This window comes from Chiloscyllium plagiosum, chromosome 3 (assembly GCF_004010195.1).
Source record: "Chiloscyllium plagiosum isolate BGI_BamShark_2017 chromosome 3, ASM401019v2, whole genome shotgun sequence".
Lineage (NCBI taxonomy): Eukaryota > Metazoa > Chordata > Chondrichthyes > Orectolobiformes > Hemiscylliidae > Chiloscyllium > Chiloscyllium plagiosum.
The window spans coordinates 127,223,943-127,237,089 of NC_057712.1; the positions used below are offsets into that span (position 1 = coordinate 127,223,943).

The 13,147-nt window shown below is 39.5% G+C and overlaps 1 protein-coding gene across 7 annotated transcripts in view; it reads left to right on the forward strand.

Moving 5' to 3' along the window:
* The window catches only part of LOC122548516 (CSC1-like protein 2), a 211,408-nt gene that overhangs the window by 131,345 nt on the left and 66,916 nt on the right, over positions 1-13,147 (forward strand). For all 7 annotated transcript variants that reach the window (XM_043687274.1, XM_043687271.1, XM_043687267.1 and 4 more), the window contains one exon: positions 8,332-8,369. In XM_043687274.1, the coding sequence (XP_043543209.1) occupies positions 8,332-8,369 (38 nt within the window). The remainder of the gene's footprint in view (positions 1-8,331; positions 8,370-13,147) is intronic.

The following is a 13,147-nucleotide window of genomic DNA, read 5'->3' on the forward strand; positions in this document are numbered from 1 at the left end:
CCCCTCCTCCCCCCCCCAATTAGCAAAACTGATGTAATGACAACCATGAAGCCATCATCAATTGTTGGAAAAATCTACCTGGTTCACTAATGTAATCATTGAGGGAATGAAATCTGCTGTCCTTGCCTGGTCTCATCATCATGTGACTCCAGACCCACAAATCTGGTTGATTCTTAACTAATCTCTGAATTAGCCTAGCAAAGCACTCAACCCCAAGGCAATTAGGAATGAGCAATAAGATACTGGTCTTGCCAACAATATCATGAACAAAAATGCTTTCTAAAATGTGGACTTGGGACCTTGATGGTCTAACTGAGTTTCTTAACCAAAAAGGGCTAAAACCTTGGTACTTTTTAATGGTCCCTTTCATTGCTTACGTATGTGTTTAAATTGCTGATATTGCTTTGAAATTTTCTTTCTGAAATTCATATTTATTATTGTCAGGCTGTACTGTTGTGAAATTTGCTCACTGATCCCCTGAGGGATAGAAAAGTTGAAATGTGGACCCCGTTTTAGGAAGTTTGGACAACATTTACTGACAAAATTTCCCCTCTTCTTTTGAAGTTTCAAAGTTCATGTAACTGCTTGTAATCGGCTCCCTCAGAATAGATAACTTGTGTCTATTTAGTTCCTGACCACATCTTAAAACATGTACAAATAATTTAGATTGTTATGGTTTTTTTAAAGACCTCAAAATTCCAAAGTACTTTACAGTCAAGGAAATATTTTTCAAGTGTTAACGTTGTAAATGTCAAATGTGATTAATGCTCTCGAGTATCACAATGTGTCCAAATCCAGGTATAGCATGAGCCCATAACCTTCTGACTGTGACAGGATTGCCCCCAAGAAATGCAGTGAAAATTGCACTCATGTAGACAAATACATCCGATGTTTTAGGTACAATATCCTGTAGTGTAGAGATAAATAGCCCGTTCATTTGTTCAACCGTTTTTCAAGTAGTATCACTTCTCCATCAGCATACACTTCAATCAGCGAAGCTTCACAGGGGCCCTGCTTTTCATTCCTGAACCAAGGAACAAACCTTTAGAATGTTCATTGCTCCTTTAGCACGGTACTAGGAAGTCAACCTGGATAAAATACTCAGGCCCTGGAGTGGAACTCAAACTTACAATGTTCTGATTTTCTAGAAGAATCCTACTAACTGAGCTAAACCAACTCCTATTTGGAAATTTTGTGGCACATTTCAACTTTTGGGCTGTTGTTGCCGCCTTGTAACCGAATTGTCATGCAATTTAATAGATCACAATCTTGGTAAAATAACTGGTTTCTTTTGGCACATTTAGTGCTATCTCACTGCTTGCTTTAGTCACGCCGAAGAAGTGTAACAAATGAATAAGCAAATGCCAATCAAGCCTAACAGAGAATCTTTGCTTCTACAACTCAACAAGAGTTACAAAAACTGAAAACCCTAATAGAAAGCATGAAATCAGTTAACCAGTAGTTGTCATTTAGAGAGCATTTGCCCATGCTCAGGGTACTGATGCTTGGATATACTTAATGCCTTTCATGACCACCAAATGCCTTTGAGTGCTTTATGGCCAATGGATTGCTTTTGAAGGGCTGTCATGCATTCATTGGGAGGACTAACAAAGCAGGGAAGTACATGTTTAATGGTAGGGCCTCTGGCACCTGTCTGTGTGGAGTTTGCACGTTCTCCTTGTATCTGCATGGGTTTCCTCCGGGTGCTCTGGTTTCCTCCCACAATCCAAAGATGTGCAAGTCAGGTGAATTGGTCATGCTAAATTGCCCATGGTGAAAGGTGCATTAGTTGGGTAAATTTAGGGTAGGGGAATGGGTCTGGGTGGGTTACTCTTTGGAGGGTCGGTTTGGACTTGTTAGACCGAAGGGCCTGTTTCCATACTGTAGGGAATCGAATCTAATCTAATCTAAATACAGATGATGAGAGGGACTTTGATTTGCATATCCGTAGATCCTGAATGCAGTAGGAAAGGCAGGTAAGAAAACATGAGTTATCTGCCTTTTAGTAGAGGCATTGAATATAAGAATAAGGAAGTTATGATGCAGCTCTATGTAACATTAGTTTGGCCACAGCTGGAGTACTGTGTCCACTTCTGGTTGTCATACGTTTGAATCTCATTATTGCCCGAGAGAGCGTGCAAAGAGATTCATCAGAATGTTGCCTGGGCTGGAGGGAAATAGCTATGAAGAGAGATTGGATGCGGCAGGAAATCTGTTTTGAGGTGTTCTGAGCATAGGCAAGGTGGGTGGGGAGAAACCTTCTCCCTTTAGAGGGGTAAGTAACCAGTGGCATAGTATTAAGGTAATGAGTGTGAGCTTTTGAGGGGATTTAAGGAAATTAATTTTAGCCCAGAGAATTGTGGGTATGTGGAACTCCAGATTAGAGTGATGCTGGAAAAGCACAGCAGGTCAGGCAGCATCAGAGGAGCAGGAAAATCGACATTTCGGGCAAAAGCCCTTGATCAGGAAGGGCTGAGTCTGATCTCCAGTATCTGCAGTCCTCACTTTTGCCGGTATATGGAACTCAGTCTAAAGGGAATGATTTGGATAAACACTTCAAAGACCATAACACATTAAAATGTGGGTCAAGTACTGGAAAATTGAATTAGAATAGATGTATGATGGGCTTAAGGGCTTTCTGTGCTGTAAAGATTCTGACTGTATGACTCCAGTGTTGTCAGAAAATGCATCAGCCGGTTTTATACACCAGAGATGGCTCTTCTGCTTTTCTCAAAATAGTACCATGGCATCCACTTGTGAAGGCAGATGGAACCTTTTGTTTTAACATCTCATCCAAAAGAATTCTGATAATGCAGCACACCAACATGGCACTGTAGTGTCAGGCTTGATTTATTTTTGTACGCAAGCCCTGGTCTGGAAATTGGATCCAGAATTTTCGTAAGACAAGAATGCTGCCAGATGATCTGTGGTTGATATCACACTTGGACCAATAAGAGCTTGCAGAAGACCGAGTCATAATTCATGTCACACAACAGTCCCTGATTTCACCTTTTATGTATGCACATGTCCCTTAATGCACACCTGTGCTCTCTTACTGACACTGACACTTCAAGCCTAAGATGGAGCTGGTATTATATGCCCTCTGCTGGATGTGTGATGGTATAAACCCTGGATTTCCTTTGAGAGCCATCTTGTTGAGACTATCCAAATGTATTTTGTTTCTAGTATTGATGTGCAGCTGTGATCTTAATTGAGGCTATGTATTGAATGTCTTGTATCCCAACGCTGAGTGTGAGATAGGAAGAAGGCATTGATCACTTGAATTAGCCAGGTTTTGTTTTAAAATTGACTAGTCTGAAATCCATCTAATAGCTGCTTTTGATGTTTCTGGTTCTAGTGACTAATGACTAAGTACATTACTTCCAGGTAGCTGCAGCTTTACATATCTTAGTGTACCTTTCCCTGTATCAGTATACAGTGAAATCTGATTTTTGGCATTCAGTGTCCTGGCAGAGCTTTTAATGGGAGAGGGGATGTGGAGAGAAATTAAATTTGAAAAAAATGTATAGTTTTTTCATCTGACACTCATTCCTCTCTGCTCTACCTCAACAGTTGAGGACAATTGAAGAAATTGTAAACAGAATTTGCTATTGGTAACAACTGAGGAGTGGGTTAATTTTGCCTTGTCAAATAATGAAATGGAGGAGAAACTAAACCGAGCGAGTATATGTGTCTCTTTAAAATTATAATTATCATGTTTGATGAGCAGAGATGTGGTGGATTAAGTTGCGGGCTCCTAATTGAAAGGACTCAGCAATCAGATTACATCAAAAGAATGATGCAAAACTGCAGCTTTCCTGAAGCTGTGTACTTCAATATTATCATCCAATTGAGCCAGCTTTATGTAGCAGTGTGTTAACTGGGATAATCAACCTATGTACGGTATTAGCTGCAGATTTAATCAGTTGTATACATTCGCTGGGCCATCATGGAAGTAAACGTTAACACAGCCTGCATGTTCCCAAGTCACTGGAAAGTATTATGTTAGAGTTTAAAGGTCAAAATATATATTTGATAAACTACACAATTAGTGATTGTGCCTCAAGATCAAATCACCATCTAGATTTCATGAGAATTTCTTGATTTCTGTTATTATGCGGAGGAGCTGGTGTTGGACTGGAGTGGACACAGTTAAAAATCACAACACCAGGTTATAGTCCAACAGGTTTATTTGGAAGCACTAGCTTTCAGGGTGATTTTTAAACTACATCTGCTATAAGCATACTTTCTCAATGTGACCAGTTAAAGCTCACGCACTATATCAGCAGCTGACTACTGTGCCCTTGCAGTAAACTGTAAAGTCTATTTTAGACTACTTAGTGTGGAAACAGGCCCTTCGGCCCAACAAGTCCACACCGACCCCCCCTACACCTAAACTAGCAATTTCGCATGGCCAATTCACCTAAACTGCACATTTTTGGACTGTGGGAGGAAACCAAGATTGCAGCAGAAGCAATCTGTTGAGTGTTTTAATGTGTTTGGCATTTTGAATGAGAGCACAATGTTTATTGAGCATGTTACTATGTCCATCTTTTCAACCAAAGGTTGCACCTTGGATCTTACCTAACAGCTTGTTCAAACACTTCGAAATGAATTAAGTAGTTTTTCCTGATGTTTTTAATTGACAATCAATGAATTCTAATATACCACAGTATAGCAATAGCTATTGAGTCATTTATCAGGTACAACTGTGTTTATTGTATTATTTTACTCTGGTCAGTTTGCTGGGTTCACAACAGTATTCTCATTTACTTGAGTTCCTGATCTCCGAGATATCTCCATGGGCAGTCACTGAGAAGATTGTGCTTCCTCACAGGGTTAGGACAGAGCTGTGCATCCCTGTCAGCTGTTCAGTATTAGCACTGTTAAGAGTGGTGGTCAGTTGTGATCAATAAAGATGATCGGTGGATAGAAGCACCCTAATTAAGTAAACAGGTGGAGGAAGAAAAACTAATGTTATTCTTGTACACTATCAAAGAGTATTCTAGGGAGTTGGTAGAAGGGTGGAAGGATGAGAATCCTTCATACAACTGAGAATTCTAGTGAACACCATTGACTGGGACATGAATAACTGAAGTTCAATTAGTGAATGAGGCAGTCACTCCTCTGTGGTTACTTTTGGAAGTAAGTAGTGACCATAACAATTAGTTGGCTGCTTGTGGTTCCATCAGCAACGCGCCAGAAAAATTGCAGTTGGGAGGATATAGCAGCCTTTATAAAGTTTTAAATTTCATCCAAAGTTATTATATTGGTCCTACAAGTATTCAACGGTGACAAAAAATGGGTACAGTATCTTAGGACAGTTCAGAGAGTAACTTAGAGTATATTACAAATAATCCTCCTAGACAAAAGAAACTATTGCAAGATTTAAAACTTTCACTGCTGGTTATGTTGCCATGTTTAATTTTAACAAAATCATGAAACTTCATAGGATAGAATACGGAAACCTGTCATTTTATTGAAGCTATTTCATTGTTTACACTCAATGTCAGTTAATTCTCAAATTTTACCCATTCTGTTTTCCCATATCTTAATTTCTCTTTTCCTTCATGCATCTAACAAATATTGAACATTGACCTTATTTCTACCTCAACCACTCATGCTGCAAAAAAGTGAAATAGTCAATTCGTTATTCACTGTTTTAAATGTGTGCCTGAAGCAGCAAATTTTTTAATCCAATCTGTTCAATTAATTCATAATTTTAAACATTTCTATTTTAAGTGCAAAAATGCCCCAGCTTTTCAAGACTTTATTTGTATTTCGCTATTAGCATCCCAACGAATCTGTGTTGCACCCACTGAAAAGCTTGTTTTGCCTGTAGTGTGCAGCCCTGCATTGAACATGGTACTCTTACAGTTTTATATAGGTTCATTTATATTTCTGGTTTTTAAATATTCTTTCTGGTTATAAGCTAAATTCCATTAATTTTATAATATTGTCATCCCAAGATTTTTTTATCTAACATTATTCTCTCTCAATCCCTCTGTACAAAACATCAAGTATATATTGAATATGATTATTGCTGTGGTTTTAATCAAAATACATCACCCTTCAGTTACTAATAATGAATTCCATTGTAATTATTTAGCCAGTTTCTCTTTTAAAAATGTCCTTTCCCAAGAACCATCTCACTGGGTAAAAATGAACTACGTCCCATATTTTAGCATCATTTGTTAATTGTAATAATTAATTCTCTATGTTGATGTGCAAGTTGTCAAAACTAATCCCAGAATTCAATTCTGTGCAATCACTACTCATTTATCATTCCAGAAAAATGGCCTTCCAATTATATTTTTAATCAAATTATTTTCCAATTATCCAAAGGATGTCTTGTCAAAAATGTCCCTTGCATTCACTACCTAGCATCTACAGTTTTTCATCCCTTTCTTTAAATATTAATTCACAGGATGCAGGAATTGCTGACTAGACCAGCATTTATTGCCCATCCTACACACTCTAAGGGCAGTTAAGTGTCGATCACGTTGCCATGGGCCTGGAGTCACATGTAAGCCAAACCAAGATGGGTAGCAGTTTCCTTCCCTAAAGGACATAAGTGAACTGGATGGATTTTTCAGACAATCAGCAATGGTTTCATGGTCATCATTAGATTCTTTTAAATTCAGATTTCGCTATCTGCCATTGCAGGATTCAAACCTGAGTCTCCAGAACGTTACCTACATCTCTGGATCAATAGTCCAGCAATAATGCCATGAGGCTATCACCACCTCAACAATATGCACCCTTCATAATGAGCCTTTTGAGCAGAATCGTCCAGTTTAAAATCTGTGCTCTCTCCTTTCTAGTTTTTTTAAGTAAACTTACAGTATTTTCTTCTAAGTAGAAGACTTAAAACTATTTCAGAGCACAAATGGTAAATTGTCTTTATCGTATTGAAAATATATACCACAATGGCCACTCTCCAGTCCACTGGCACACTGCCTTACTGTTCTGAAATACAATTTTTAAAGCATTCACTTTCTCTCCTCTACTCCTTCTGGATCCTACAAATACATTAGCAGCAATTTGAGAAAGCACCTTACTATTGCCAATACACTCTTTACTGACATCAGTAAAACTGTTTCTTTTTCTTGATTTTTTTTTTAAACTGTCCTCAGAGTTTAGGCTCTCAACCTCTTTATTTTCTCCTAATCTTTACTGTTTCATTATCCTTCTAGATTCACTTTAATTTTAATTGCTTTCTATACTCTTCGTAATTCGAAAATATCAGCCATTTCCTTAATAATGGTATATTATTCTGTACCTTAGTAATCCAATTTTTGTTATGGAATATTTTCCTTCCACCCCTCTCTTAGCTAAAACAATTCTTGCCATTCTAAAATCTGTAAATCAAGTTCCATTTTTGTGATTACTTTTTCTCTTTTTTTAACTTATTTTAAGATCATTACTGTAAAAATTCACTTCCACATTTAGCACATTTACCTGATATTTCAAATCATGTAACCAGATCTAGGCATAGTTGAACTTTGTGTACTTAGTGACAAAACTTCATGAGGCAAGAGTCGTGTGTACAGCTAGCAATGACATTTATTTTTCTCCCCCTCTATTCCAATCAATGTGTATGTAACTTAAATCATCCAGATCAATAATTTTGTACTTTACATTCCTTTAATTTGCATATTTCCTCTTCTGTTTCTTTCCCTAATTTCTAAGCTCTTCAATATGCCCCACCTCTATATAAAAAAAACTTCCCTAGTCTTTAGTGTTCAATTTTTTTGACACTCTGTTTGCTTCTGTACATCCCTCCTTTTGTGCAGTGTATATTGTTGCCAAGTCAAAGATGGATTTTCTAATCCAGCTAACTTTCGTTCTTCTCCCATTTGCAGACGGGTTTGAATGTGATTTAGGTCCAAATCTTCCTGTAACATTGCTTTACATTCGGATTACTTCACAACTCAGACCCCTCAACTAGAGATAGTTTCCATAGTTCCAGAAGGCTTAAAGGGCAGTTAGAGAGAGACAACCTGTGGTGAGTTTCGCCTGAGTGTTGCCATTCTCCAGGCCCAGTATGAGGTTGAGAAGGCAGGTCCTTCCTGATAACCTCAGCTAGTGCTGGAATTGAATCCATGCTGTTGATATCACTGTCGTGAGCCAACCACTCTGTTTTGTCAGTTGTAACCATCTAGTCACATGCTCTGAATCACCAGGTGGCTCTTTGGAGTGCATTTCTGCAGCCTCCTCTATTTCACTACCTTGAATGTAAAGAACTATCTATAATCAAATTGGCTATAGGTAGCACCAGAGAAAACTTGAGTTGTGTACTTCTAACATATCTCTTTTTCTTTGTTACAGGGCTTTTGTTCATGGTTGACAGCTATCTTTCGAATAAAGTAAGTGGTTCCATCAATTTCTTTAAAAATTATCAAATATTGAACGTGGGATTTGGACATTGCTGGCAAGGTCAGCACTTACTACCCATCCCTAATTGTCCAGAGGGCAGTGAAGAGTCATCAACATAATCCAGCAGACAGGATTTTAAGATGACAGTAGAAATGCAATATGTAGGCACCTCTGCCTAGGAGTCTGGAGCTTGTCTACTCCGACCACTTTACTTCCTTTTCCTTTTTTTTAATGTTTCCACTTACCTTACCTTCCTCCTTTATAACAGTGTCAGAAGTAATCATCCCCTGGCCCGGGCCTAACGATGAGGTGGCTTCCAATGGCCCAGAATGGTGGTATAGGCCTTGTGCCAGGAGGGGCAGTCTCCCACCAATGTGAGGTAGTCTTTGGCACCTTTCCAGGCATTCCAGCAGCCCAGTGTGAAGTTCTAATCCCAGTGCGGAGGTCTCTTCTTGGCACGGAGTTCTGGTCCTTGCTTTGAAGGCAGTTTCTGGCTCATCCAAAAGCCCAGCAATGAAACCTAATCCTCATGTAGAGGTCACATCTTGGTAGGGACAGTCTTGGCCTGGCGTAGTGGTCTTTACCCTCCCTTGCATGGCAGACTCAGCCCAGTTTCCCAGCATACTCCAAACTCGGGAGATGTTAATTGAACTGTGATGAATTTTTATATTTTTTTTCTTCTTATTTATGACATCTGTCATTAATTTGAGGGCCATGTATAGCAACTTAACATTTCTCATTCTTTGTTTGTATAAATACACATGACAATAAATTGCTATTCTACTATAATCTGTTTTATTCTATTCTACATTGCTATGGGTCTGTAATCGTGTGTAGGCCAGATCAGGTGTGGACAGCAAATTTCTTTCCCTAATGTCCTTCAGAAAAGGATATCTGCTGTCCTTAGCTGGTCTGCCCTATATATGACTCCAGACCTACAGCAATGGTATTAACTCTTAACTGTTCAATGGATCATTGGGGATGTGTTATTAATGCTGACCTTACCAGCATTTCCCACACCCCATGATTGAATTCAATATGAGTACAGAGGAACCTTGATTATCTGGCATTCGATTAACTGAACTTTGCGATGTTGTTTGGATCCAAAGTCCCAATGCTTGGCTAACCATGTTATTTGGCATCAAATATCTGGCATTTGATTAACCTAACGAAATACTCCCCATCCCTGTCCTTCTGATCATCAAAGTCCCTCTGTATATAATTTATGCTGCATGATGCTTTTTGAAGTACCTAATCTGTGAAAATTTGGAAGTTATGGAAATAGCCCATAGCCCATGACCCAGAGGCCTCATTGTCTTGAGGCAATGTTTGCATTGTGCTGTTGACCTATGTGCTAAGCGTCACCTAGTGCAGCCTCAGAAGTCCTCCCTGGCATAGATGTTTCTGTAGTGCTTCCTGCAGAAGAAGACTAGACTGATCAGGAGCACAATTTGCTAGTCTCTTGACCTCTGCATTATCTCCTTGGCCATTTGAGCTTTTTATTGCTGCTAGTTTCTTCCACTACCCTTCCAAATAGTCAGCTCCAGAGATTATAACTGAGATTAGCTTTGAAAATAGGTCAAGTTTTGCCTCATTGTTAAGCTTGGACAAGTGATTCTTCAATTGATCATTTTTGATATTACTTAGGGTTATTTTCAGATGTTCCATGTCCCATGTTTGTGTTTCTATAAACTCATTTGATACTGAACCATATGCTGCTAATGCAACAACACAGATTTTTAATCACCCTGTATGCGGTTATGACACCCCTCTGGAGGAAGTGAGATTTGAACCCAGGTGTCCTTGCTTGTATGTAGGGGCACTACCACTTGCCCACAAGATCCCTAATAAACATATTTTCTAATCAACCTGTTCAGAGATATCATTAGACATCTCTGGAGCAGGTAGGACTTGAACCTGGGCTTCTAGCTCCGATGGAGAGACACCACCACTGTGCTATAAGAGCCCTCCTGTGTTAACATGTAGAAGATCTCTGTCTCCCTCCTCCTGTTGAAATTGTTTAGTGTATGATTTTCCATTTCCTATAAATTGTCTTATAGTTCTGTTCCACAACCACCTGATGAAGGAGCAGCACTTTGAAAGTTAGTGCTTCCGAATAAACCTGTCCGACAGTAACCTGGTGTTGTGAATTTTACCTTTGTCCACCCAAGTCGTCATTTCCCAGCAGCCCTTGTTAGTGTTAACACCATCAAACTCTCGAGTGCCTCTAAGTATTGACAAGCTCTGACCCTTGTAGACAACTCTGCAGATATCAACATACTTCTAGATTCCTATGTTGTGCCTAAAAGAAGACTATACATTGCATTAAGCCTATTTAATTGATTTCCAACAATAAAGTGTCATTATCAATGAGTACGAAAGCAAAAACCTGTCCTGTTGTAGGAACTCTGACTGTTGACTCTTCCCATGTGAAGGTCTACGCATTGAGGTGTGGTTCATTTTTGACATTTAGTCTCTTGTCATTGTGTTACTTAACCATTGTTTGCTCATACTTTGAAACTCTCAACATATTTTTATCTATCATTGCCAGCATTGTACCCAGAAAGTACAACGTCAGTTATAATTAGATTTATAGTTCATTGGCTTGCTACTTATCAATCATTAAAATAATGACTACTTTTTTGAGGGCAGAGAGAGGATCCTAAGCCGCTGAGAATAGTTAGCATTTCCAAATCAGGTTGTGTAGGACAAGTAATGCAAACTTGAAAAAGCACCTGTGACCTGTCCAGTAAATTTATTTCGTGCCTTTTTAAAGCTCTACATCAAAAGTAATGGATGAGCAGGAAATAAGAGGGAAAAAAAATTCAAAGAACTGCAGATGCTGAAAATGTAAAACAAAAACAGGAATTGCTGGAGACACTCAGCAGAGCAGCATCTTGGAGAGAAAGCAGTCAACATTCCTGATTCAAGTGACCCTCCTTGTGTTCTGATGAGTTGCTGGACTTGAAATGTTAACTCTGCTTTCTCTTCACATGCTGCCAGGCCTTCTGAGTTTCTCCAGCAATTTTCTGTTTCTGTTCAGGAAATTTGAGAGGCTTATACAGTGCAACTTAATAGCAGGATGCAAAGCAGACAGTGAAGAGATTTTGTAAGTATTGAGTATGGGAATTAATACCTGTAAGCTTTGCATGTGCATAACTGAGTCCTGGGCCCCAGTCCCTAAAGTTGCACTGGTTAAAAGCATATGTGTAATACTTAGTCTGCAAATAAATGTGGCTGTATTTTTCCAGTTAACGCTCTTCTTTCTCTCCGCCCCCCACCACCCCAACCCTCATCAGTTCATTCAGAACTGACTTGCAGCAATCATGAGATCTGCAACCCTTTAATTATGCCCCACTCTTATTTGAATATATTACAGAGAAACATCAGCTAGCCATTATACACGTACCTCATCATTCTGTTCAATCCTAGCTGTTCTGTATTACAACTTTCTTTAATGTCTCTTGAGGCAGTTCCCTAATTAAAAGAAAAACGACAATCTTGGTGTTGAAAGCTCCATTGGCCAGCATCCACAGACAACTGAGTTTCAGATTTTTACTATCCAAGGTGTGAAAAAATACATGCTGATTTTTAACAGCCTAATGCTAATATTGAAGCATCTCTCTTCTGAAATTCTCCATGAGACAATGCAGCTTCTTCACTGCATCAAACCCTTTTATTTTAAAATTTCTGCAGTTAAATATTTGCATTCTACGGTATCAAAACAATTTCTGCTGACTTCATTAAACAGTCTGCTATAAATCAAAGTAGATTGTTACCACTGAAGGTTTCTTAAACTGCAAACCATCAGACTAGCTACAGACCCAAGATATCGCATATGGATGACAATTGAGTTAAAGCTACTGAATCAAAAGTTTGATTTACAATTGAAGATTGTTTAACTGGCCAAGTCAAATGTAAAGCTCTTCTTTAGTTTTCTAAATGTAGCTCAATGTGTTAGCTTTTTATCCTAACTGCTATCGCTGTATACCTGGCATTCACTTCCACTTATCAAACAATAGTTTATTTGTGCTCCGTAGCCACAATTTGTTCTGTTTCTACCATAACTCTAAGCAAGCTGCTTATCTGAGTGTCCCTCTGAAGCCACTTCCTGAGAGAGCTGAAGAGAAGTGTGGGAGTTACCATGGATATCCAGTCCCTCTACACCTCCATCCGCCATGACCAGGGCCTCCAAGCCCTCCTTTTCTTCCTCTCCCGACATGCCCAACAGTACCCTTCCACCGACACTCTCATTCGTTTGGCCGAACTGGTCCTCACCCTTAACAATTTCTCCTTCGAATCCTTCCACATTCTCCAGACCAAAGGGGTAGCCATGGGCACCCGTATGGGCCCCAGCTATGCCTGTCTCTTTGTTGGCTTCGTAGAACATTTGATCTTCCGTAATTACACCGGCATCACTCCCCACCTCTTCCTCCGCTACATTGATGACTGCATTGGCGCCACCTCGTGCTCCCGCGAGGAGGTTGAGCAATTCATTAACTTCACCAACACATTCCACCCTGACCTTAAATTTACCTGGACCATCTCTGACGCCTCCCTCCCCTTCCTGGACCTCCCCATCTCCATTAATGACCATAAGACATAGGAGTGGAAGTAAGGCCATTCGGCCCATCGAGTCCACTCCGCCATTCAATCATGGCTGATGCGCATTTCAGCTCCACTTACCAGAGTTCTCCCCGTAGCCCTTAATTCCTCGAGACAACAAGAATCTATCAATCCCGGCCTTGAAGACATTTAGCGTCCCAGC